The sequence below is a fragment of the Salvelinus sp. IW2-2015 genome, linkage group LG30 (assembly GCF_002910315.2).
Source record: "Salvelinus sp. IW2-2015 linkage group LG30, ASM291031v2, whole genome shotgun sequence".
NCBI lineage: Eukaryota > Metazoa > Chordata > Actinopteri > Salmoniformes > Salmonidae > Salvelinus > Salvelinus sp. IW2-2015.
In genome coordinates, this window is record NC_036869.1 from 20,587,579 (window position 1) to 20,615,438 (window position 27,860).

At 46.7% G+C, this 27,860-nt stretch overlaps 1 protein-coding gene across 1 annotated transcript in view; it reads right to left on the reverse strand.

Moving 5' to 3' along the window:
* Positions 1-16,390, reverse strand: part of LOC111954860 (ephrin type-A receptor 7-like) — a 62,506-nt gene extending 46,116 nt beyond the window's left edge. Inside the window, exons 1-3 of the mRNA XM_023974764.2 lie at positions 16,249-16,390; positions 13,233-13,388; positions 8,194-8,523 (exon numbers count right to left, since the gene is read on the reverse strand). Of these exons, the coding sequence (XP_023830532.2) occupies positions 8,194-8,523; positions 13,233-13,388; positions 16,249-16,390 (628 nt within the window). The remainder of the gene's footprint in view (positions 1-8,193; positions 8,524-13,232; positions 13,389-16,248) is intronic.
* Between the last annotated feature and the right edge of the window lie 11,470 nt (positions 16,391-27,860).

The window sequence follows — 27,860 nt, forward strand, 5'->3', positions numbered from 1 at the left end:
CCCCCCCCCCCTCCTCTTCCTCTCCCCCTCATCTAAAGGGCTTTAAACATGCCACTGGGGGGCTCAACAACTGGAGAGGCCACCGCTCTGGGGCCGGGGGGGATTGGGGCTTATGTGGCTTTTCGGTTCCAGCAAAACGAGTCTGCGAGTGTACAGCGCTGCATACAGAGCCCTCGACGCACTTGCTCTCCGTGCACTGTAGGCTACGATACCTCGTATTCGGGAGGGAAACAACGGATCTGACGTGTTTGTGTTTATGAGTCGGTTATTAGAGTGAACAAAATGCTGCGTATGGCAGTTTTTCCCCCCAGACTAACGGGTTAAAATACATTCGTTAAATGGGCAGGATATTGTATACATAGCCTACAGAAATGTGATCAGTCAAGAGTTCATGCGGATATATTCGGATCTGGTTAAAGGCCGACAAATTGGTCGTTTCAATGAAAATACTCTTTGTAACAGGACTATAGGTATGGAACCAGTGTGATTTTAGATACACAGAATAACAATAGCCTATCATTAAAAGGGACTGCAGTCAATCTATTACTGGGCTCTCACCATCAAGTCACATGCACAATGATCAGCTTTCGTAGGAGTTTCCATCGGCCATTTATTCATTGACGTCACCGGGGACAGACACATCAGGGTCCAACATCAACATAGGCTTTATGATTGAACAGTATATTTCAGCTGAAACATAAGCCTTAGTCGGACGTGATTCGTTTAACTGGGGAGGTCAGGTGATGTAATCGTGTGAACGAGCACCAAACACCACATCTGTCATTTTAGTCTGGTACAAATCTGCCACGTCACTCATTTTTACATGGCGGTAGATGAACAATCCCAGCCAGAATAACCTATTGTTTTTTTGGCAAATTCCAAGATCCTCCGATAATAGCCGACTCATCCCGTGCGCGACGACATCCCTGTGTTTTCCCGAGACGTTACAGAGTTTTACAGGCGCTGCTCGCAGTTTGAGGAAGAAAACGAACTGATTCGATCAATGGATGCTTAAAACAAAGTTCTGCGCACATATTTCGTATGAACGGCCGACATTTAAAACTTTTCGGGAAATGGCAAGTTCACGTTCTCATCCATAARTGCATGTCAAGTGCAGGACATCTACCGGGATCACATTTCCTAAATGTTAATATTATGGAGAGACGTAAATGTTTGGCAGCCGAGCACGAGGTTTCAGTGTAGCCTTTCGTCGTCTCGTCATGTTGAAATATCTTCACGCCTGAAGTAAAAACCTCCAGGCTTCCTTTGTAAAACTCAATGAAATGAAAAGAATGTAGAATTACAGGGGGCAGTTTGAAAAAACTAATACCGCTCAAATAGTCATCTGAAATAAGGCACACGCTAGGATAACAATTACAGTGKATTCCGAAAGTATTCCGACCCCTTGACCTTTTCCACATTTTGTTACGTTACAGCCTTATTCTAAAAATGATTGTTTCTCCTCGTCATTCGACACACAATACCCCATAATGACAAAGCGAAAACGGGTTTTTAGAAATGTWTGCCAAAAAAAACAAAATTACAGAAATACCTTATTMACATAAGTTTTCAGACCCTTTGCTAAGAGATTCAAAATTGAGCTCAGGTGCACCCAGTTTCCATTGATCATCCTTGAGAAGTTTCTACAGTTTTATTGGAGTCCACCTGTGGTAAATTCCTTTGATTGGACATGATGTGGAAAGGCACACACCTGTCTATAATAAGAGCACAAAAAACCAAAGCCATGAGGTTGAAGGAATTGTCCGTAGAGCTCCGAGACAGGATTGTGTCAAGCACAGATCTGGGGAAGGGTACCAAACATGTCTGCAGCCATTGAAGTCCCCAGAACACAGTGGCCTCCATCATTCTTAAATGGAAGAAGTTTTGAATCACCAAGACTCTTCCTAGAGCTGTCCGCCTGGCCAAACTGAGCAATCGGGGGAGAATGCCTCGGTCAGGGAGGTGACCAGGACCCGATGGTCACTGACAGAGCTCCAGAGTTCCTCTGTGGCAATGGGAGAAACTTCCAGAAGGATAACCATCTCTGTAGCACTCCACCAATCAGGTATTTTTGGTAGAGTGGCCAGACGGAAGCCACTCTCTCAGTAAAATGCACAACAGCCCACTTGGAGTTTGCCAAAAGGCACCTAAAGGACTCTGACCATGAGAAACAAGATTCTCTGTCTGATTGAAACCAAGATTGAACTCTTTGGCTGAATGCCAAGCATCACGTCTGGTGGAAACCTGACACCATCCCTACGGTGAAGCTGGTGGTGGCAGAATCATGCTGTGGAGATGTTTTTCAGCGGCAGGGATTGGGAAGTAGTCAGGATCGAGGAAAAGATGAACGGAGCAAAGTACAGAGGATCCTTGATGAAAACCTGCTCCAGAGCTCTCAGGACCCCAAACTGGGGTGTGGTTCACCTTCAACAGGCTAACGACCCTAAGCACACAGCCAAGACAACCCTGGAGCGGCTTTGGGACAAGTCTCTGAATGTCCTTGAGTGGCTCAGCCAGAGCCCGGACTTGAACATGATCGAACATCCCTGGAGAGACCTGAAATAGCTGTGCAGCGATCGCTCCCATCCAACCTGACAGAGCTTGAGAGAATCTGCAGAGAAGATGGAAAAACTCCCCAATATACAGTGTGCCAAGCTTGTAGTGTCATTACCCAAGAAGACTCGAGGCTGTAATCGCTGCCAAAGGTGCTTCAACAAAGTACTGAGTAAGGTCTGAATACTCATGTAAATGTAATATTTCGAGGTATTTTTTAAATAAAAACTTGTTTTTGCTTTGTCATTATGGGTATTGTGCATAGATGGATTAAATAGTTATTTTTTCTCATTCATTTTAGAATAGGCTGTAACATACAGTAACAAAAGTGGAAGAAGTCAAAGGGTCTGAATTCTTTCCAAATGCACTGTACCAACGTCTCTAATAACCCTCTCTAATCCTGTCCAAATAGGGATATGGACTTCTAGTCAAGATATTTCATAACCGGATCACCAGATTTTATTAATCTGAATAATAGTCATGAATACCGTTGGGTGTTGCGCAACAGCTTATCCTACACAACACACACAATCTCACACAAATCTACAAGCACAATTCCAATGTGACATGATAGACCAGACCACACAGACACAGACACAGACACAGAACTCTGACAAAGACACATCACATGCAGTGGGGAGAACAAGTATTTGATACACTGCCGATTTTGCAGGTTTTCCTACTTACAAAGCATGTAGAGGTCTGTAATTTTTTATCATAGGTACACTTCAACTGTGAGAGACGGAATCAAAAAATCCAGAAAATTACATTGTATGATTTTTAAGTAATTAATTTGCATTTTATTGCATGACATAAGTATTTGATCACCTACCAACCAGTAAGAATTCCGGCTCTCACAGCCTGTTAGTTTTTCTTTAAGAAGCCCTCCTGTTCTCCACTCATTACCTGTATTAACTGCACCTGTTTGAACTCGTTACCTGTATAAAAGACACCTGTCCCACACACTCAATCACAAACAGACTCCAACCTCTCCACAATGGCCAAGACCAGCGGCTGTGTAAGGACATCAGGGATAAAATTGTAGACCTGCACAAGGTGGGATGGCTACAGGACAATAGGTAAGCAGCTTGGTGAGAAGGACAACTGTTGGCGCAATTATTAGAAAATGGAAAAGTTCAAGATGACGGTCAATCACCCTCGGTCTGGGCTCCATGCAAGATCTCACCTCGTGGGGCATCAATGATCATGAGGAAGGTGAGGGATCAGCCCAGAACTACACGGCAGGACCTGGTCAATGACCTGAAGAGAGCTGGGACCACAGTCTCAAAGAAAAGCATTAGTAACACACTACGCCGTCATGGATTAAAATCATGCAGCGTACGCAAGGTCCCCCTGCTCAAGCCAGGCATGTCCAGGCCCGTCTGAAGTTTGCCAATGACCATCTGGATGATCCAGAGGAGGAATGGGAGAAGGTCATGTGGTCTGATGAGACAAAAATAGAGCTTTTGGTCTAAACTCCACTTGCCGTGTTTGGAGGAAGAAGAAGGATGAGTACAACCCCAAGAACACCATCCCAACCGTGAAGCATGGAGGTGGAAACATCATTCTTTGGGATGCTTTTCTGCAAAGGGGACAGGACGACTGCACCGTATTGAGGGGAGGATGGATGGGGCCATGTATCGCGAGATTCTTGGCCAACAACCTCCTTCCTTCAGTAAGAGCATTGAAGATGGGTCGTGGCTGGGTCTTCCAGCATGACAACGACCCGAAAACACACAGCCAGGGCAACTAAGGAGTGTGTCTGTAAGAAGCATCTCCAGGTCCTGGAGTGGCCTAGCCAGTCTCCTGACTGAACCAATAGAAAATCTTTGGAGGGAGCTGAAAGTCCGTATTTGCCCAGCGACAGCCCCAAACCTGAAGGATCTGGAGAAGGTCTGTATGGAGGGAGTGGGCCAAAATCCCTGCTGCAGTGTGTGCAAACCTGGTCAAGAACTACAGGAAACATATGATCTCTGTAATTGCAAACAAAGGTTTCTGTACCAAATATTAAGTTCTGCTTTTTGCATGTATCAAATACTTATGTCATGCAATAAATGCAAATGAATTACTTAAAAAATCATACAATGTGATTTTCTTGGATTTTAGATTCGCGTCTCTCACAGTTGAAGTGTACCTATGGAAAAAATTCCAGACCTCTACACGCTTTGTAAGTAGGAAAACTTGCAAATCGGCAGTGTATAAATACTTGTTCTCCCCACTGTATACAGTAAGTCTAGTACACACCGTATCTAATCCACAGCTGGATGATGGTCCCATGAGCCTTTGGGCAGGGTTGATCCCCATTTTACCAACCCCTCTCCTCCCTTCTATCCATCATCCATCCATCTCAATCCTCTATGGCCCCAACCCTCCACCCCAACCCCTCTTCCTCCCTTCTATCCATCCATCCATCCAATCCTCTATGCCCCAACCCTCCACCCAAAACCCTCTCCTCCCTTCTATCCATCCATCCATCATCCATCCATCTCCATCCATCCATCCATCCATCCATCCATCCATTCAATCAATCCTCTATGCCCCCAACCCTCTCACCAACCCTCTCCTCCCTTCTATCCATCCAATCCTCTATGGCCCAACCCTCCACCCCAACCCCTCTCCTCCCTTCTATCCATCCATCCATCCAATCAAGCCTCTATGCCCCACACCCCCAACCCCCAACCCACCCAACCCCTCTCCTCCCTTCTATCCATCCATCCAATCCTCTATGCCCTAACCGCTCCACCCCAACCCCCTTGAGGGTCTGTTGATTACCGATAACACCCCCCCTCACTCTCTCCATTCTGGGGAAATCATTTCGGTCAGGGTGTGTGTGTGTGCACGTCCGCCCGCCTTCCTTTGGGGTTTTTCAGGGGACAGACCATCTTCCACCTATCCCCAGTTCTTAGCTAGTCCATAGACTCTACTTTCACTGACACACACACACACYCAGTCTCACTAGGAGCTGTATCCTGCAGGCTAAATAACCCCTCTTTTAGATTAGAGGAGCGGCGGAGGCCAAAACGTGGCGCCCCCACCTCCAGCTAACAGGCTTAGCCAGCACAAACAGCCCCAATACGCTACAGTTGCACGTGAGAGAGCGAGACAGAGACAGAGAGAGAGAGAGACAGAGACAGAGAGAGACAGAGACAGAGAGAGACAGAGACAGAGAGAGAAAGACAGCGAGAGAAAAACCAAGTCGAGGCCTGTGCTCAAAGTCACTAATGCAGTATTCATAAAGGTCAGTGGGCTTTTTATGGGGTATTGTTTCAGGATGCACCAAGGGCGTTCGCACCGCTTAACCTTCCAGGGGAGCGGAGTGTACTGGGGGTTTGGTCATGCTTTGTTGGGGATCTGAGGCTAGGTGTGCCAACGGTGTGTGTATAATGCACGTGCCAAACAGAACCCGACCGCCACTTTGCAAATATTCACATATTCACTCACYCAAGTAGACACCGCACACGTGTGTAAACAGTAATATCATCCCTCTACCTGCTCGTAACATCCTTAGTAGCCACACACACACACACATTTACATGATGCTTGATCATATAAACAACACGCCTCTCTCAAGAATGGCCCCCACACACACACACACACAGTCACATGTCAATAGAAAATCTCTCCAATTTGTTAAGCCTCGTCTCTCTGTCTCAGTCTCGGGAATATGCCACTCTCCAACCCATTCAATCCCCGCGACAACAAACAGAAGGACACGGCTTCTAACAGCCCATAACAGCCATGCATCAWCTAAGTCGTGACAGCCATTGAGAGAGGGAGAGAGAGGAAACGCCACAGTCTACACATGGCTTGCCGATAATGTTCGTCTCTGACCTTGAAGGGAGTGCAGCAGTTTGCYGGCGAAGGATTTATAGTTCATTGGCTGGGTGGGGACTAGTGGAAGCAGCTTTATACAGAGTGGATTAGCCTAAAATATGCACAGGGCATAAACTGGCAGTCTCTCCTTCTTAATGTATAAAGGCCCCGGGCAGGCAGCACTCAGAGAAGCACACAATGAGAAAGGCCCCCGTTCCACTCTCTGGACCAGGGAGATTTATGTCTAAATTAGTAGGGCTGGTTAGAGAGGGAGAGAGAGAGGGGGGGGGGGGGGGTATATGACACAGGAAAAAGAACGAAGAGGGAAAGCGACAGAGAGAAAGAGAGAGGGGGAAAAAAGAAAGAGAGAAAACAGCACAGATAATGGGAGTGAAGGAAATGAAGCGATAAGCAGGTAGAAAGCAGGAAGAGAAAGAGGAAAAAGGACGTGCTGTAGTTGGAGGTGTGTGGCACCTCCGTCTTCAGTACCCACGTTAGGTGAGAGGTTCAGGTGTTCAGGTGCTCCTCCTGAACACTGCCCGGAACTGACGACTCGGCCTTTAGCTCAAAACTCAGATCTAAGAATGCAAAAGGTGGCCCCTGAGACCTTCAGGCCTCCATTRGCTCAGCATTTGTGCACTTGTCAGTGTGTATCCCTCTCCGTGCGGCATTACGAGCGCATGCTTAACCCTTCGTGTGTGTGTGTGTTAAGTGTTAACTTGCCAACCGGTTCCTTCGTGCTCATGTCTACCTCTCTGATTGTATGTAGAGTTACGAGGGTGACTGAGTGAATGTTCATAAGAATGCAGGTATAGGCCATTCCATGACCCTTGGAATAAGCCTCAGCCACACTCTTGCACACACAGACACACAATTTCACAAGCTTACGCTCACAGGCACACACCCCGCCAAAACGTACCTCCTCCTTTACCAAATCATGACTCTATTGATAAAGCCATCGTGATAACTCTCCTGTGTGTGTGTGTGTGTGTGTGTGTGCTTTGTCGTGTGTGTGTGTGCCTGTGTGTGTGCCTGTGTGTGTGCCTGTGTGTGTGCCTGTGTGTGTGCCTGTGTGTGTGCCTGACGTCACTTTAGCCCAACCATGGATCCTCCAAAGTGCTGGCATTCCGTTTCCAAATGTGCATTAATACAAACTCCATTCATAACGCATTGCATTTGCTGCCACTAATTAACAATTAGAGTACAACACACGCTCTCACTTCGAGGGCTCCCATTACCTCTCTTCTCTGCATATGCAAATGAAACATTACATTTGTCTTTTTTTTCTTCTTCTTCCCCCACAGCATGTCGATGTGTGTGAAATATCAGCCGGCGAATTCAGACAAGTTGAACAAACAAGAGTCATCAAATGTGTAGATAGAGAAGTAGGAGAGAATGTATGGAGTCTGGGTCGATGGTGGGGTTGGGTCTTTCCACAGTCGAGCTAACTCCATATCATTGGGGGGGGGGGGGGGGGGGGTTGCTGGGTGTGTTGTGTGTGTCTCAGTTGACAGGAACACTTTGCTGAGTGCTTTTTCTAAAGCCTCTGGCTAATGGCTTTGTGAAGGGTGCTGATGAAAATGAGATGGCTCCACCGTGATGATGGGAGTCTTTTAGCTAGTGTCGAAAGGAGTGGGGCGCTGAGCCCGATGGTGTGAGCGTGTGTGTGCGTGTGTGTGTAATCAGTTCAGAGTTTGTGTATCGTGTGCTTTTGGGCACTCCTTTGTTCTCATACGTTGGTTGGTGTGTTACTGATTTGAGGGTAAAGTACGAGAATCAGTGTGATGATGTGTGTGTGTGTGTGTGCGCTCCTCAGCTTCCACTAACCTGGCACGCTAGTTGACACGTTGACCTGTGTGTAGAACCTCTTGTTGGGCAGGAGCTCTGACACTCCGTTGAGGGCCTCGACCGTCAACGTGTAGTTGGAGTTGGCCATGAGGTTGACCACGGTGACCGTGCGTTCGGTCAACCCGCTCTGCTGGGGCATGAAGCCCACGCTGGCCCCGCACGGCTCACACTGCAGCCCCACGCACCGGCGGCAGCCCACGCTGTAGGTCAGGTCCCCCCTGCCGCCCGTGTCCGTTGGCGCGCCCCACTCCAGGATCAGGGTGGACTGCTTGAGGGTGTAGACCAAGTCTTTGGGAGGAGAGGGGGGGCCTGGGAGGGAGTAATAAATAGATATATAAATGTAATTCGTAGTTAAATATACATGATTCATGTTTAGTGCCTCTATGATGTATGAAAGTGTTTGACGTACTACCTACAGTGCTATAGTAGGTGTTAATTATTTGATTTCGCCTTTACGTTCTCTTTTACAATAACGACCTGACCAAGATAACACCGGTATACCGTGCAGCAAAGCGACAACGTAACAGTCAAGAAAGCAGACTAGGTACGATACCGGTACATTAGACAGCTGTATGACTGAATAACTATGGACGGGTGTTGCCTTCCACTGCACTGATTTAGACCCGATTGCTCAGTAAATTAAATTCAGCACGTTCGCCATTAAAACCAGTGCCAACCAATTACCATAGGACACTTCACCCTGTAGTCCATTCTCATAGTGTGGTCCACCACACTATGTTAGTCACATGGTGTGATTGTGCTGGTTAGGATTCATGTATAACACTCTGATAGGATAGAGATGAGGAAGGGATTAGGGATGGTGCACGGAGCAGTGGGGAAAACAGAGAGGAAATAAGACTTTAACCAAAGCAAAGAAAACAGCTTGCCTGGTCTAGATGAAATATGAGTATGTTTACGATGACAGAACAAAGGAGCCGTACGTGAGAGACTGCCGCTCGCAGACCATCTTTCTTCGCTCGGGATTTCTAGAGACAGCCCCTGAACTACTAACCACCTCATTTTACGGTGGATTGAGAAGTAAAACCCAAGACGAGACACGAGAGGCCTTTCTATCAGTGACGGTGACGCGTCAAGCCGCGTGTGCACACTGTGTGCGGTCGTGTGTGCGGTGCGTGAGAGAAGGGACTGTCTATTCCTTGTGTCAACAGTCTTGGCTGGAACAAATGCCCTGCTGACAAACGGCAAAGAAGAGTCACCAGAGAAAAAGGTGGTTAGTGCTCGCGGAACGAGAACCCTCTCTTACCAAATGTGAAACACGACGGGTGCATCTCAATAGTCCTGCGTGGCTTCCTCTCTTCGTCTCCTCACTACATTTTGACAATGGTCAACCAGTCACGTAGACAGTCATGCACACGTGAACACAGAAGGTTCACTTCTAAGGCCTAGCACTACATAACTAAAATAATTTAGATGACGCAGTGCCGTAACTGTGCATGTTTAAACAGATGGACATAACATGAAGGTATTGGTCCATTAAATGATATCAATAATGTAGTGGTGGTGGTGTGTGTGTGTGTGTGTGTGTGTGTGTGTGTGTGTGTGTGTGTGTGTGTGTGGGGGGGGGGGGTAATTGACAGTGCAAACTGTATCTCTGTGGTAATAATGAATGTGTATGTGTAGAGAGGGGTGATTAATGTGCGGGGGTGTTAGGGAGTGGCAGTGTGTGTGTCGGTGGGTGTCAAATCAAACGGTTCGTAAACAACCGGTGTCGACTAACAGTGAAATGCTTACTAAAGTGCCCTTCCCAACAACGCAGAGAAATAAATAGTAGATCAATAGAAAAATAATAACACAAGTAATAAATACACAATGAGTAATAATAAAATTGGCTTTATACACGGGTTACCGAGTCGATATGCAGGGMTACGAGGTAATTGAGGTAGATCTGTACAATAGGTATGGATAAAGTGACTAGGCAATGGATAGATAATAAACTATAACATGTGATGAGCCAAAAGAGTTCGTGCAAAAAGGGTGGGTCAATGCAGATATTCCTATTATTGGTTAACTATTTAACTAACTATTTATCAGTCTTATAGCTTGGGGGTAGAAGCTGTTCWGGGTCCTGTTGGTTCCAGACTTGCTGTGCGGTAGCAAAGAGAACAGTTTATGACTTGGGTGGCGCTACCTTCTGTAGCGTCTTGCGGTCGGATGCCAAGCAGTTTCCATACCAAGCGGTGATGCAGCCAGTCAAGATGCTCTCAATGGTGCAGCTGCAGAACTTTTTGAGGATCTGAGGGCCCATGACAAACCATTTCAGTCTCCTGAGGGGGAAGAGGTGTTGTTGAGCCCTCTTCACGACTGTGTTGATGTGTGTGGACTAGAGGTTGACACGGGAACAATTGAAACGGGAACAGGACGAATCCCGCAAGACCCGCGGCATTTTGACAGGAATGGGAGTGACGTTCTAGAGTCAAGTTCGGGACAGAATCAACAGTCTACAGGAGCGGGCAGTACAGGAATAGTTAAACAGTTTTTTGGGCGTAAATACGTCATGTGTGGAGCATTTCATAAAAACAACACCTGCCCAATATAGTTTACTTAATAAGAATAAATAAATAAATGGTAATTTCCTCCCTCCCGTCAGCTCACTCGGGTCTCGCTACAGTTGTTGCCAGTCACTAGGCCACCTCAGAGTCAGATGTCAACCTACATCAGTAGGCTAAGTGATGAAGCCTTCAAATGAATTGCAATGTCTTGTTACAGCCAAGGACACATCACTAACATTAACATTAGAACCAAGGAAGGAGCGACTGTTCTAGCCAAATTTGATGGAGTTGTATTTGACAAGGAAGGAACCGAGTACAGGGCTTGTAAAAAAAAATGCTGTGGTTTAATCAAATAGGCGACCAACCGGAGAACTTTACTGTCAAGCCCAATTGTTTGCGTATTTAACTAAACCCATCTGCGGTGAAGAGTGAAARAAAAATAGATTGACTTATGCGGTACCGCCGCTCAGGTTTTGAAAAACTTTTTTTGAATGTTTATGTTGTAAATGTTCATATGTTCTGCTGGTGCTGTGCTGAGCAGACCATCCTGCTGGGGTCTCTGGCCTCATCCTCCAGCCTTAATCCATCTACATTTAGGTCATTTAGAATACGCTCTTATCCAGAGAGACTTAYGCCTACAGTCAGTGCATTTAACAAAAATAGGTAAGACAACCATATATCACAGTCGCATATTGCATTACTGAAATTATTATCGATACACCCTAAACAGAAATGAATTTTCACACCTTTGTCAACCTCTAGTGTGGAACATGATAGTTCCTTAGTGATGTGGACACAGAGGAACTTGAAGCTCTCGACCTGCTCCACAACAGCCCTGTCGATGTGGATGGGGGCATGCTCAGACCTCCATTTCCTGATCAGCTCCTTTGTCCTGCTGACGTTGAGGGAGAGATTGTTGACCTGGCACCACACTGCCAGGTCCCTGACCTCCTCCCTGTAGGCTGTCTCATCGTCGACGGTGATCAGGGTTAGCACCGTTGTGTCGCCTGCAAACTTAATGATGGTGTTGGAGTCGTGCYCAGCCACGCAGTGAACAGGGAGTAGAAGAGGGGACTAAGCACGCAGCCCTCAGGAAAGCAAAAGGGAATACCTAGTCAGTTGCACCACAATGCATTCAACCAAAATGTGTCTTCCGCATTTAACCCAACCCCTCTCAGGCCCCCGTGTTGAGGGTCATCAAGGCGGTTGTGTTGTTGCCTACCCATACCACTTGGGGGCGGTCCGTCAGGAAGTCCAGGATCCAGTTGCAGAGGGAGGTGTTTAATCCCAGGGTCCTTAGTTTAGTGATGAGCTTGGCGGGCACAATGGTGTTGAACGCTGAGCTGTAGTCAATAAACAGCATTCTCACATAGGTGTTCCTTTTGTCCAGGTGGGAAAGGGCAGTGTGGAGTGCAATAGAGATTGCATCATCTGTGGATCTGTTGGGGCGGTATGCAAATTGGAGAGGGTCCAGGGTGTCTGGGATGATGGTGTTGATGGTGTTGTACCCCTAAAAAGTTACAATCAGCGCCCTCAAAAAAGACACAAAATAACACAATTGGTCAGAAGCCRGTAAAAGGACCACTATTCCTTCCGGCGCCATCCTGATAATGAGCGTGTGTGTCAATGTGTGTGTGTCTCTCTCGGTGAGGTTTACGTAACATGGTAAAAGGGGCGTGCGGCCAGAAGCGGGGCACAGCTGTGGTGTGTGACGTGTCCATCAGCACGCAGAGAGCAGCACACCTTCACTTATTCAATAACACACATGCGCACGCATGAGAACGCACATACGTGTACACACAGCCGGGCCTGTATATTCCTTAATTTCCATACTCTCTCTCCCTCTCAACTCTTAAGTTCCACTCCTCCTCTCCTTACATCTGTCTCTCCTTCAGTCCCCCTCTCCCTCTCTCCATCCGTCGGTCTGTCTCCCTCCCAGCACACAATAGCCTGGTGGTATCAGGAGATGATCACAATTACTGAATCAATATTGTAATTAATGTGGTAATTACAGAGCTATAAATGTTATCACAGGCTGCCCCTTGTAGATATAAAAGCACCGGGAATCAATATCGTGATTAAACCTGTCTCTTATACACATCTAGATGTGTATAAGAGACAGGTGTGTGTGTGTGTGTGTGTGTGGAGGGGTGAAGGATGGAGGTGTTGCGGTTACTAAAGTGATGGAAGGGAGCCGAGGGAAGATGCAGGTTTAGTAGAGGATTGATGGGTGAAGGATGAAAGSAATAGGGGAACGGTAGAGGGCGTAGGGTTAATAAGGACGGGTGAAGGACAGCGGGATTGGGTTACCTGACGGATGGGTTAGAGGGAGAGGGAATACTGAAGTGAGAAGTTTCGGGGGGGAGGGGTGTGGGCTGAAGGGAAAGGGTGGATAGAGGGAGAGACTGAAAAGAGGAGTGACAGGGTGATATGGCTAGAGAAGAGGCGATATGATAGAGGGATACAATCAGCTGAGGAGTTGCATAGGGACAGGTGCGCGTGTCTTACGGGTGCAGGGGGCCGAGGGGTTGTCCAGGGGGGTCCTGAAGTGGTCCTCTTCACACACACACACCACCGAGCCTTCCTCCTCCGCCACACTCTTGGCCGGGCACGGAAAACACTCCTGCTGTCTGGAAGACATCTTGTACGAGCCAGGGGGACACGCTGAGAACAGAGAGAGAGAGAGAGAAACAAATATGCATTAAAAACACATTACACGTTATTATTATTTCAGTTGGTGTATGTTTTAAAACTGCTGTAAAATGCTGATAATGGTTTAGCGACATGGGGTAAGTACATTCAAGATAATTATGCGAGAGAGCGAGCGAGCGAGCGAGAGAGAGAGAGCGAGAGAGCGAGAGAGCGAGAGAGTGAGAGAGTGAGAGAGCGAGAGAGAGCGAGAGAGCGAGAGAGAGCGAGAACGAGCGAGAGCGAGAGAGGGGGAGAGAGACTGATTTAGAAGAAAAGTCAGTCTAACTAACACGTGACGTCGAGCCTCTAAGCCCAACATCTGGTCAATAGAACTGGACCAGCTCGTCAGTACAGAACCAACACATGCTGTCCAATCGCTCTTCAGGCACCGAGCTGCTTCACTACTTGACCCTCGTCCTCTCCTTCTGCAACTCATTCTGTCATCCTGGTAACTCCTTATTACACAACTCTGTTCCCTCTGGGGCTGAGGGTAGAGATGAAGGGAGAGAGAGAGGAAGGGAGAGAGAGAGAGAGAGAGAGGGAAGGAGGGAGGGAGAGAGGGAGAGAGGGAGGGAGGGAAAAGAGCGATAGAAAGAGAGAGTGACTACACACACGTCGCACAAGCACGCGCGCACACACACACACTCTTTTCCACTCTCTCTCACTGGGGGTTCATTTTCCGCTTGCCGTGCCAGTGCTCCGGGTGGTAATGTGTGTGAAATCAGTTGAGCACTGCTCCCCTCTCTGTCACCGGGGTCCCCAACAGCATTCCTACATTAAAACCTCAAGCAAGCCCTCTCTTCCCATTACAATCACCATCATCACTGCTGTTCCCTATCCTACTGCACTGGGATTATATAATCCATGCGTGTGGCTGTGAAGACAACCGGCCCCAGCCTCAACGACGTTACCGTGTCTGAGTGGAGAGTAACGGCAATAATGATGGGGTGAATGGTGACGAGATGGTGGGTTTGGGTGTAACACAGCACACAGATTTTTCTACTCTTTTGACACATCATCGGACAACACTCACACAACACACACACGTGGCTTCACTGATTTTGTTTTGTCATTATTGCTTTCCCCACTCAGCTCCCATTCCACGCTGTGCCCACTACATGTTCTTTACATTGCTCAGCCCCCACGACTCGATTCCCTTCGCAGCCGTAGTCTTTCTACACACACACACCGTCCATTTTGTCGCGCCTTTTGCCGCCATTCCGCTGCCCGTTTTGGGGTCTGTTTCTCCTCGCTTGGCATCGCTGACCTGGGCTTTTTGCTTTTCCGGCCAACCTGTCCCAGCCCTGCTTTGGCGGGTTTGCTGGTGACCCGCATCTTCCTGTATCACCACACACACACACCGACAACGCTTCTCCCATTGGATTGAGGTCTGGCGCTTATGGCTTAGGCTCTCACCGCACCTTTGCCTGTTTCCCCCCTTCCCTCGACCGATGCCGTTTAGCTTCTGGCTTCGGGTATTTTCCTGCCTGGAGGTGGCTCCGTCCCCGTTCCCTTCCTGGCCGGCTGCCGGTTTCCTCCGCCTTGACCCTGTTTTAGCTCCTCACTACCCATCAACACTCAAAGTCCATCTCCACTTCCCTGCCTTGGGACCTTTAGTAGTTTCCACCCGCTTCTTCGTCAGACCACTGCTCCGCACCCCGCAGCTCGGGCACGGGCCACTGGATCGTTGGAATAGCTCTAGGCGGGTGACAGTGGAGGTGCCTTGATGGCGGGTGGCGTGTTCCTGCCTAAGAACGCTTATAATTTTGTCTGTTTAATTGTCGGCCATTACACCAACACAAACAGCTTGGCTTTGTAGGGAACCACTCTTTGGCTACAGTGTTGCAGAGCGTGAAGCAAAAGCTGCTTTTCCTGAATGGCTGGATGTCAAGATGCTCTCTTTTTGGCAGTGGTGCCCCTGTTTTATCAGTATACAGTCGCGTGGCTAAAAAAATGTTGAGAACAAATATTAATTTCCACGCAAAGTTTGTGCTTTCAGTGTCTTTTAGATATTTTGTCAGGTTTTACCTATGGAATCAAAGTATAATTCAAGATTCATAAGTGCCAAAGGCTTTTATTGACAATTACGATGAAGTTGATGAGGAGTTCAATACTTTTGCAGTGTTGACCCTTCTTTTTCAAAAGACCTCTGCAATCCGCCCCTGGATGCTGTCAATTAACTCTGGGGCCACATCCTGACTGAATGGCAGCTCCATTCTTGCATATCAATGCTTGGAGTTTGGTCAAGAAATTTGAGGGGTTTTTTTGTTTGTCCACCCGCCCTCTTGAGGAAGTGACCACAGAGTTCTCAATGGGGAATTGACGGTCTGGGAGTTTCCCCTGGCCATGGACCCAAAATATTCAATGTGTTTGTTCTCCTCGAGCAACTTGAGGTGTTTCGTCTGTGCTTTTGCCTTTCTTGGATGGCAGATACGTGTTGGTGCATCGCGCCATTCATCGACTCTGGAGAATTGTGTCAGTTGTGTTCATGGCTTGTTGGCCACCCCACACATAAACTGTTCCTGGATGGTTGGCAGAGTAAGCGTGCTCTTGAGGCTGTGTCTGGTTTAAACCCCCATTCCTTTGATTCATGGCTGTGGTTCTTAGGGACAAAATCATCGACTAGTGAGCCCGACTCCCTTGGCTTGAGCAATAACCCACACATGAATGGCTCGGATGCTTTACTGTTGGCATGACACAGGACTGAATGGTAGCGCTCACCTTGCTTCTCCGGACAAGCTTTTTTCCGGGATGCCCTACCAAATAATCGGAAAGGGGATTCAGTCAGAGAAAATGACTTTACCCCAGTCCTCAAGAAGTCCAAATCCTGTACTTTTTGCAGAATTATCATGTCCCTGATGTTTTTCCTGGACGAGAAGTCGCTTCTTTGCTCGCCTCTTCTTGACCAAGGGCCATCCTCCAAAGTCTTTGAACTCACTGTGCGTGCAGATGCACTCACACTGCCTGCGTGCCATTCCTGAAGCAAGCTCTGTACTGGTGGGTGCCCCAATCCCGCAGCTGAATCAACTTTTCAGGAGACGGTCCTGGCGCTTCTGGACTTTTCCTTTGGCGCCCTGACCTTCTTCACAACAATTGAAACCGTCCTCCTGAAGTTCTTGAATGAATCCGATTTTAAATTGTTGACTTTCAGGTGGCAGATTTACAGGCAGCAATATTCTTGGCTCTGAAGCTCTTTTGTGTAAAGCAATGATGACGGCAAACGTGTTTACTTGCAGGACCTGGTTGAACAGAAGGCAGAACAATGAATTCCAAAGCCCAACCTCCTTTTGTCTCGTCAACAGAACTCAGCACCTGTGTTAACGAGAGAATCCTGAATCATGGATGTCAGCTGGTCCTTTTGTGGCAGGGCTGAAATGCAGTGGAAATGTTTTTGGGGATTCAGTTTCATTGCATGTCGGGACTTGCAATTTATTGCAATTCCATCTGATAACTCTTCCATAACATTCTGGAGTATAATGCAAATTGCATATACAAACTGAGGCAGCAGACTTTTGTGAAAATTAATATTTGTGTCATTCTCAAAACTTTTGGCCACGACGTACCTAACTGTATGTGGTTCGAACAGTTAGGGAAGTCCAGAGAAAATGTGGTTATCTAAATAACAAAATGACCGTCGTCGCCTGGTAACCCGGGCCTTCCAAACCAAGGCCTCCAAATCAAAGCTGGCTGTATTGCCCTTTTCTCAGAACGGACCCAAAAAGGGAGAGAGGGGGGGGGGGGGGGTTGGACAGAAACCACCTTGGCAATCTGGGATGTGTTCACTGCATGGTTGTCAGTTGCCACTCCAGCATTCAGATGAGTGCAATGGCGTTCAGATGAAATAGCAGACGAGGGAAACGGGGAGGGAGAACGAGAGAGTAGAGAGAAGAGAGAGTGCACAACAGCGTGGCCAGGAACAGCTTACCAACTGATCAATTAGTGCGAGAAGGGCTGATTAAACGGGAACGTGGAAAGTCTACTCCCCCCCAACACACAGATTCATAACGATGGGTCGTGCCAAGTTCCTCTAGGAGAGATAAAAAAGACTCAAACAGGGACAGTCAGGGCTAACAGGGCTAACAGCAAATAAAGAAAGGGAAATCAAAGGAAAGAGGGGGGAGTGAGGGAAACGGGGCCCCATGCAATATAGTCAGCTCAAGCATATAGTACAGAGCTGCAAGCAAGAGAGAGAGGAGTAGAGGAAGAGAGAGAGAGAGAGCCCTGATGGCTTACCTATACCACATGTAAATACTGTACGTGAAGAGAAAAATGATGGCTAACCTATCTCAATGTAATCTGTACGGTGAGAGAAAGATGGGCTACCTCTACACAATGTAATACTGTACGGTGAAGAGAAAGATGGGCTACCTATACCACATGTTAATACTGTACGGTGAAGAGAAAGATTGGCTACCTATACCACATGTAATACTGTCTACGGTGAAGAGAAAAAGATGGCTACTCTATACCACCTGTAATACGTACAGTGAAGAGACTGATGGCTATTTACTATACCAACATGTAATCTGTAAGCGGTGAGAGACTGATGGCTACCTATACCCACATGTAATACTGTACGGTGAAGAAGAAAGATGGCTACCTATACCACATGTAATGCTGTAACGGTGAAGAGAAAGATGGCTACTATACCACATGTAATACTGTACGGTGAAGAGAAAATGACGCATTACCTAAGCATGTAATACTGTACGGTGGAAGAGACTGATGGCTACCGTATACCAATAATACTGTACGCGTGAAGAGACTGATGGCTACCTATACCACATGTAATACTGTACGGGAAGAGACTGATGCTGCACCTATACACATGAATATGTACGTGAAGAAAGAAAGAGTGGCTACCTATACTACATGTAAATACTGTACGGTGAAGAGACTGATGGCTACCTTACCACATGGTAATACTGTACGGTGAAGAGACTGATGGTACCTATAACACATTTGTAATAACGTAGCGGTGACGAGACTGATGGCTACCTACATACCACATGTAATACTGTACGGTGAAGAGACTGATGGCTACCTATACCACATGTAATACTGTTAGCGGTGAAGAGAAGATGGCTTAACCCTATACCATCAATGTAACACTGTAGACGGTGAGAGAAAGATGGCTACCTATACCAATGTAAATACTGTAGCGGTGAAGAGACTGATGGGTACCTATACCAACATGTAATTACTGTACGTTGAAGAGACTGATGGGCTACCTATACCACATGTAATACTGTACGGTGAGAAGAAAGATGGCTACTATACCTGTATACTGTACGGTGAAGATGACTGATGGCTACCTATCCACATGTAATACTTGTACGGTGAAGAGAAAGAATGGCTACCTATACCACATGTTACGTACGGTGAAGAGAAAGATGGCTACCTATACCAGTGTATACTGGTACGGTGAAGAGGAAATATGGCTAACTTATACCAACGTGTATACTGTATCGGTGAAGACGAAAGATTGCTACCTATATAACCACATGTAATACTGTAAGGTGAGAGAAAGAATGGCTACCTATACCACATGTAATACTGTACGGTGAAGAGAAAGAATGGCTACCTTTATACGCAATGTAATACTGTACGGGAAGAGAAGGATGGCTACCCTATACCACATGTAATACTGTAACGGTGAAGAGAAAGAATGGCTACCTAACCAACATGTAATACTGTACGGTGAAGAGAAAGATGGCTACCTATAGCCACCTGTAATACTGTAACCGGTGAAGAGAAAGATGGCTACCTATAACCACATGTAATACCTGTAAGTGAAGAGAAAGATGGCTACCTATACGCACATGTATACTGTACGGTGAATGAGAAAGAATGGCTTACCTATACCCATGTAATACTGTACGGTGACGAGACTGATGCCTAACCTATACCACATGTAATACTGTAGGTGAAGAGACTGAATCAGGACTACCTAATACCACATGTTATACTGTAGCGGTGAAGAGAACGATGGCTACTATACCTACATGTAATATGTACGGTGAAGAGAAAAGATGGCTACCTATACCACATGTAATAACTGTAGCGGTGAAGAGAATGATGGCTACCTATAAACCACATGTAATATGTACGGTGAGAGAAAGATGGCTTACCTATACCACTATGTAATACTGTAGCGGTGAAAGAGAAAGATGGCTACCTATACCCACATGTAATACTGTACGGTGAAGAGACTGATGGCTACCTATACACATGTAATACTGTACAGTGAAGAGAAAGATGCTGAGCAGCATCTACAATGCCAATAGTGGAGGCAAACAGGATGTTGCGGAGGAGGCAGTCACACAGAGGGAGCGCTAGACAGGTCAAACACACACCCACACGCCACTGTATGCCCGTTGTTGTCAATACTCTCGTACTGGTTACCATTTTACAAGCCGTTAGCTAGGTCAAAGTTTACATTTGTCAAGCTAGGCCTATACACACCACTGTTTGCTACTGAAATGTCCAGAACGTGGCCACCCATTCTCACGAGGCAAAACCAAAAATAAATAGCATTATTTGACTGCTGACAAATGCAGGTGAATAGCTTTACAATGCGTCTCTCTCTCTCGCTCTGAATATTAATACGGCTAAAAGAGGTTTGCTTTGCAGACACACAACAGCTAAGGACACACACACCGACACATACACCAAAAGCTAAACACACACTCGCACCCAGGGAACACACACCGACACAACCCCCCCTCCCCCAAATGGCCGTCATTATTTCAGGCCGCCATTTTTCTCTGTCTCACATCCAAATGCCAGGGTTAGATTTGCGGGCGGAGGGAGGGATGGATGGAGGGAGGGAGGGGGGGATGGTGGAATCAATAATTTATGGCCCCATATTCAGATCACTGGCTCTCTGCTGTTAATGCTAATTGATGAAAGACGGGCTAACCAACGGAATAAACCCCCATTCCAGAGAGAGGAAGAGGGCCGTTTTACAGGTCCTGGGGATCAGCCAGACAGACCGCCGGGGAGGAATGACTGATCACAGCCACACCTAGTGCTAATGGAGGGGACATGCTAGATGTAGCACAACAATGATCGCAGCATAACCCAACCTAATGTAGTCTGGTCTAGTACGGTCCCCTTTTATCCAAAGCCACTAACAGTCATGCGTGCATACATTTGACATCAAATCCCATTTTATTGGTCACATACACATGGTTAGCAGATGTTATTGCGAGTGTAGCAAAATGCTTGTGCTTCTAGATCTGACAGTGTAGCAGTATCTAACAGGTAATATATAACAATTCCACAACAAAACCTAATACACACAATCTAGTAAAGGAATGGAATGAGAATGTATAAGTATAAAATATATGGATGAGCAGTGACAGATGGCTAAATGCAATAGATAGTAAAGAATAGTGAAGGATACATTATACAGTATATACATATGAGATGAGTAATGCGAGATATGTTAACATTATTAAAGTGACTAGTGTTCCATTTATTAAAGTGGCCAATGATATCAAGTATGTAGGTAGGCAGCCACCTCTCTGTGCTAGTGGTGGCCGTTAAACAATCTGATGGCCTTGAGATAGAAGCTGTTTTTCAATCTCTCGGTCCCAGCTCTAATGCACCTGTACTGACCTCACCTTCTGGGTGGAAGCGGGGTYAACAGGCAGTGGCTCGGGTGGTTATTGACCTTGATGATCTTTCTTGCCTTCCCGTGACATCGGGTGGTCCCGGGAATCGAACCCGCCGTCCTGGCGTTGCAAGCGCTATGCACTAGCAACAGGACCACTCCTTTTAAAAGGAACATGTGGGTTAATGCCAGTGTTTCCATAACTGTCCCCGTAACCGTGAAACAGAGAGACGAAACAAGTGAACGTCTCTGTGTTCTCAGCACAATCTGGGGGCTGAAACACAACAGAGCAAGTAACTGAAGCAGCGACGACGTCGCAAACAGTGGTTGCATCATCCGCACAAACGGCACCTTACATCACAATCCAAGACGAAGGCTGCTGCCGAGAGATGTAGAAAGGCACGCGCGCAGGTGTTGATGGGAGACGCTGTTTACTAAGCTTCATTTTCTCCCTCTGCTCTCTCGTTTATACCCCCCCTACTCCTACATGTAGTACTCACCAAAGTGTATACATGAAGATCATTTGTCGGTGAGAAGACAGCAAAGATGGAATACCTAAGTAACTAACAGGGTGCTAATACAAGTGGCGTGTGGGAATACTGGATGTGCGGGTGGCTTAGCGCGAGAATAGGATTTGTGCTAACGCCTCGATCCTCCACCCAATGTATATCCTGTGTGAAACGGTGATCGCGAGAAAGAATGGCTCCTAGACTACTCCAGACACATCCTGTTTGCTCCATATTGAATTGTAGATGCCTGCTCAGCCATCTTCTCTTCACTGTCAAGTATTACATGTGTATTAGGTAGCCATCAGTCTTTTTCGCTGTGACACAGTTCCTAGGTATTAACATGTGGTAATAGGTAGCCGGATGATAGAGAAAAGGATGGCTATCCTCCTTCTCAACTACGACCTAACAATGTAGATTACTATGTATCGGGTGAAGAGAAGATGGTACCTATACACTAACCAATGTGGATTGTAATATAGCTGTAGTGACGGGTGTGAAGAAAGCACTGATGGCTACCCTCAGTCTTATACAATTAATCACCGTACAGTATGTACATGTGGCTTGAGGTAGCCATCTTTATTTCTCTTATGTAATTCACCTCCGTCAGTGATATTAGCATGTGGTACTCAGGTGAAGAGACTGGGTGATACCCTATAACCACACATTGTACATTTATTCTCTTCACACCGTAGGTAAGCAGTATTACATGTGGTATAAGCGGGTGTAAAAGAGCACCTCTGTTTCTCTCAGAGATTCCCCTATACGATGTAATAACTCAGTAATTACATGGTGGATACATGTGAAGGTGAGACACAAGATTTGGTTCCTCGTCAGCGGTACCAGTATTCATCCTGTAACATATATGCCGAGTGACGTAGGACTGTTGCATCTGTTGTACCACCGATACAGTTAGTGTACAATTTGTGGTTTGATACGGGGATGGGAGCGCCAGATCTCCACCAAGTCATGACGGTGTAGCAGATACGAGTACAGACATGTGTACTCATAGGAGGCACTAAATACCCAAGGGTAGCGCACATTGAGGTTTTCGACCCGTTGATTGTCATAGATAAATTTACTACACTGTGGTGATTACACTGGTTAGTACGCCGATATTTTTATCCATATGTCACCGTACCCGATGTTCGCTAGGTTCAAAAGATTGTTTGACGTTTGATTGTCAAGCTAGGCGCGTTAGACCACACCACTTCTGTTTGCTCTTGACTCCCGTCATAAATGTCCAGAACGTTCAGCGATGGCCTGACTCGGTACTACATGGTTAGCCATATCTTTCTCTGTTCAGAAGCCGTACAAGTACATATAACACTAATGTGGAATGTGATACATTTTTCGGTGTACGTGCATTGATTCTCTCTTAATGCAGGTGACACCAGTGACCTTGTACAAGAAACTGCGTACTCTGTGTATTGTGACTCGGTAGCCTCTTTCTTCTCCGTTCTCTGCAACCGTACACTGTTTAAATATTAGCAACGTGAGTCTAATAAAGAGGTTTGCTGTGTTTGGCACTCACGTCTCTACATCTAATCGACCTAGTGACAGTAACTTAACTGTGAGCTCACTAACAGTAGCCATCTTTCTTTTCACCGTACAGTATTACATGTGGGTAAATCATACAGCCGAATAAGCATAGCCAGTTTTCATCAGTTCACACGACTATACACGTAGCTATCACCACTCGATGGTAATAACACGAGTAGCACCATCTCTTGCTATCAACAGGTACAGTATTAACCCACGTGTCTACCGCGTATGCCATCACTTTCTCATAACACCTGTGACGCGTAGTTTCACCTCTAGTGAGATTATAGGTAGCCATCTTTCTCTCTCCCGAGGGACGCGTCACTATATAATATGTGTTGTTATATCTGTCGGTTCAGCCAATTCCGTTTCTCTTCCAAACGTTACAGTATATTAGATCAGTGGAGGTGTATTAAAGATGGTGTAGCCCTCGCAGTGCGCTCTGGTAGGGACGGTACAGTAGTGTAACTAGTGAATGGTATAGGTATTGGCCATCTTGTCTGTTGCGGACCGTACGAGATATATAAGCAGTGGTATAGAAGGGAGCGACTGGTGGAATCAACCATCTAAGTTTCTTATTGTCGGAGCGCCTACCAGCTCATTAATGATACACAGATTCATGTTGCTGGTGCTTGCTCTGCTGTTAAAGTGTAGCTCTCAAGTCTCTTTTGCAGTTACAAGTATCTAGCACAGTGGCCTGAACTGGATAATACGGGAAGTAGTACATCTTTCTCTCTACACCCCATTCGTACACGAGTTATGAGTGACAGCGAAATGGTGGTATGGAGGCCGGTAGTCTTTCAATCCATGGTCTCTCTCTTCACGCGTAGCGGGATTAGTAAAGTCTCAATGAAAGACAACCTGTGGTGACCTGGGAGAGGGAGTGATGAGCTGATACACATAGGCTCTTCTATCAACGTTCAGATATTGTGCAGTTGTAGTGGGAGTAGTGGGGAAGCATCGATCCACGCTCTATACGATTTCATACCGGATAACGTGAATCTGATCGCATGCATCAAGTGCTGGTATAACTAATGTAGCAGTCTGCAGAGTCTCTTCAGCTCGTAGCAGTCGTCATTCATTTTGTGTGCCGTAAAATAGCCAGCGTAGACAGTGCATGCGTGCATACAGCGTCTATTGCAGATGCTCTCAACTCGTAGAGTATAAACTCATCGATATGTAGATAGAATTGGTGCGCTAGACCTGTAGACACTGTGTGTTCTACTGCTGTAGCACTGTTGTAATACAGTGTACAGTACAGATTGTAGGGCTAATATGCTTTGTGCTTGCTAGATTAGTCCAGTCAGATAGCTATATGCCAACGTATGCTACTCAACGTATTACAATGTGTGAGATTATATGTAACAAGACTCATGCTACGTCCCATCAAGCCACCAGTAACATGTATCTTCACATCTAGAGTGGTATAATGGGCAACTAGTCAGAGATGGACTTCGTTTTCAACCGCGTACAGTTATTAAATAATTGTGAGTGGTATGAAGGCGTAGCGCATGGTGATTGTGATGGCTTCACATGCATATTAGACTAGCGTAACAGATTACATGTGGTATAGGGTTAAGTTTGAAGGACTACCATTATACAGTATATACATACTGAGATGAGTTAATGCGACGACTCCATGTTACATTTTAAAGTGACCACGCTCGCTTCACCCGCCACTTTCTCTTTCACCGTCACAGCATTCACATGTGGTATGGTAGCCATCTTTCATCTTCAACCGTACAGTATTAATGTGGTTAGGTAGCCATCAAGTCTTTCACCCGTACAGTATTACATGTGGTATAGGTGCCATCACGCAATCTCTTCATCTGTACAGTATTCATGTGGTATAGGTTGCCATCTTTCCTCTTCACCGTACAGGTATTACTGTGGTTAGGGTGCCATCTTTCCTCTTCCCCGTACGTTTACCATAGTGGTCATGGTAGCCATTTTCTCTTCACCGTCAAGTATTACATGTGCGCATAGGTAGCCATTTTGCTTTCCATCCCTTCACGTACAGTATTACTGTGGCTTAGGTAGCCTTCTGTTTCTGTCCGTAACCAGTATTGACATTGGTATAGGTAGCCATCAGGCTCTCTCTCTTCTGCTCTCTCTCTCCTCTCTCTCTGCTTGACGCTCTGTATATATGCTTGAGCTGTGTTACTATAATGCAATGGCCTTTTCCTCACATCCCCTCTTACCCTTTGATTTTCCCTGTTTGCTTATTTGACTGTTAGCCTGTTAGCCCTGCACTAGGTCCCTGTGTTGAAGTCTTTTTTATTTCCTAGAGGAACTTCAGGCACGACCCATCGTTATGGAAATCTCGTGCTGTTGCGGGGGAGTTAGACTTTCCCACGTCCCGTTTAATCAGGCTGCTTGGCACTAATTGATCAGTTGGGTAGCATCGCTCTCGCGCACGCATCGCTGTCGCAATATCTGCTCTACTCTCATACTCTCGCTTCTCTCTCCCCGATTTCCTCGTCCTGCTATCACTCTGAAACGCCATGGCACTTCATCTGAATGTGGGGGGCAAGTGCAACATGCCAGTGAACACATCCCAGATTGCCAAGGTGGTTTCTGTCCAACCCCCCCCCTCTCTCTTTTTGGGGTCCGTCCTGAGAGAGCGCAATACAGCCAGCTTTGATTTGGGCTTGGTTTGGGAGCCCGGTAACAGCGCACCTCACGAACGGTCCATGTTTGTTATTTAGAATACCACTTTTCGTCTGACTTCGCATACTGCTTACCGAACACACTACACGCTCGGCTACCACGCTCCGTCGCCGACAACAGTCCTTCTGCAGCAATCGGACAACAAATATTATTTTCACAAAGTCTGCTGCCTACCAGTTTGTAATGATGGGCATTTGCATATACTCCGACCTGTTATGAAGAGTGATAGATATGAATTGCAATTAATGCTAAGCTCCGACATGCAAATGAACTGAATCCCAAAACACATTTCACTGGCATCTCTCCACGCACATCGCACACAACGCGACCAGCTGACATCATGTCAGTGATTCTCTCGTAACAAGGTGTGAGTGTTGGACGAGGAAAAGGAGGTTGGTGCTTTCGACATACATCCTCGTCTCGCTCTGTCAACCACTGGGTTACTGCAAGTACACGTGCGTCATCATTGCTTTACCACAATAAAGAGCTTCAGTAGGCAAGAATATTGCTGCTGTAAGATTGCAGCCTAAATCAGCAATTTTAAATCGGATCATCAAGAACTTAAGGGAGAGCGGTTATTGTGTGGTGAAAGAAGGCTTCAGAGGCGCCAAACGAAAGTCAGCAAAGCGCCAGGACCGTCTCCTAAGTTGATTGCAGCTGCGGGATTGGGGCACCACAGTACAGAGCTTGTCAGGAATGGCAGCAAGGCAGGTGTGAGTGCATCTGGCACGCACAAGTGAGTCAAAGACTCTCATTTATTTAAAGTGGCAATGATATAAGTATTGGGTAGGAGTAGATGGCGCACAGCCACCCTCTTCGGTGCTGAAGTTGGTTGGGTCCGAAGTAAAAGTACTGCTGGGATGGGGCCTTAGAGACGAAATAGAAGCTAGAGTTTTTCAACTGTACTTCCTCTCGGTCCGCCTCCTAATGCACACCAATGGTGACTGAACCATCACAACCATTGTCTGGTGGAAACGCGGGGTACAACCACGGACAGTTGGCCTCGGCGGTCGGCTTTTAGACATAATGGATGATCTTTTCCGTTGGCCGATTACACCAATGACATCGGGAAAATGCCGCTCCCGGAGAATCAGAACCGCCGTCTGCGGTTGCAAGCGGCTATGCCACTAGCACAGGTACAGCTGCCTATTTAAAAAGGAAACAATGATGGTGTTTAATGCAGTTGTTTCCATATTACCTGGTCCCCAGATAAAACGTGAAGTACAGAGGGAGTAAGAGAGCGGAGAGATTAGGAAACCATGTGACGTCCTCTGGATGTTCAGCACAGATTGGGGGCTGACACAACAGCAAAGCTGCTGAGAGCGGGGTCAGCGACGAGAGTGTAATAATCTGTGGTTTGCGTCATGATCATGACATCGCACCAAAACGGCACGTATATCAAATTCACCTCATTTCTCACAAGACGAAAGGATAGCTGACCAACGGAGGAGGAGAAAAGAAGCAGAGAGGAATGTAGATGAAGGAGCACAGACGGCGGCGGGAGGATGTGTTCTCGCACATGGGGAGATGCATGAAATCTATTAGGCTAAGATCTCCATTTTTTCTCCTTCAACGCTCTGCTCTCTCGTTTATCCCCCTACTCCATATTGCGCTTGTCGGGCCAGTCCCTCAGCAGTCCAATCCCTGTACGATTTTGGCGAGAATATGCAGTGCTTCCCGCTGATGTTTTTCCGCTGGCGAGAAGTTGTCGCTTCTTTGCTGCCTTCTTGGACACCAGGCCCATCCTGTCTGAACAAAGTCTTTGACTACTGGTGCGTGCAGATGCACTCACCTGCCTGCTGGGCATTCGCCTGTAGGCAAGCCTCTCGTACTGGTGGTGCCCAATCCGCAGTGAATCAAACTTTAGAGGAGGTCCTGCGCGCTTGGCTGGACTTCTTCTTTGGGGCGCCCTAGAAAGCCCCCCTTCTTCACAACAATTGAAGACGGCCTACTCTCGTTGAAGTTTTGATGATCCGGATAAAATTTTGATCTTAGGTGGCAGATCTTACAGGCAGCAATAATTCTTGCCTCTGAACCTCTTTTTGGTGTAAAGCATAATGATGAGGGCCAAGTGTTACTTGCAGGTAACCATGGTTGACAGAGGCACGC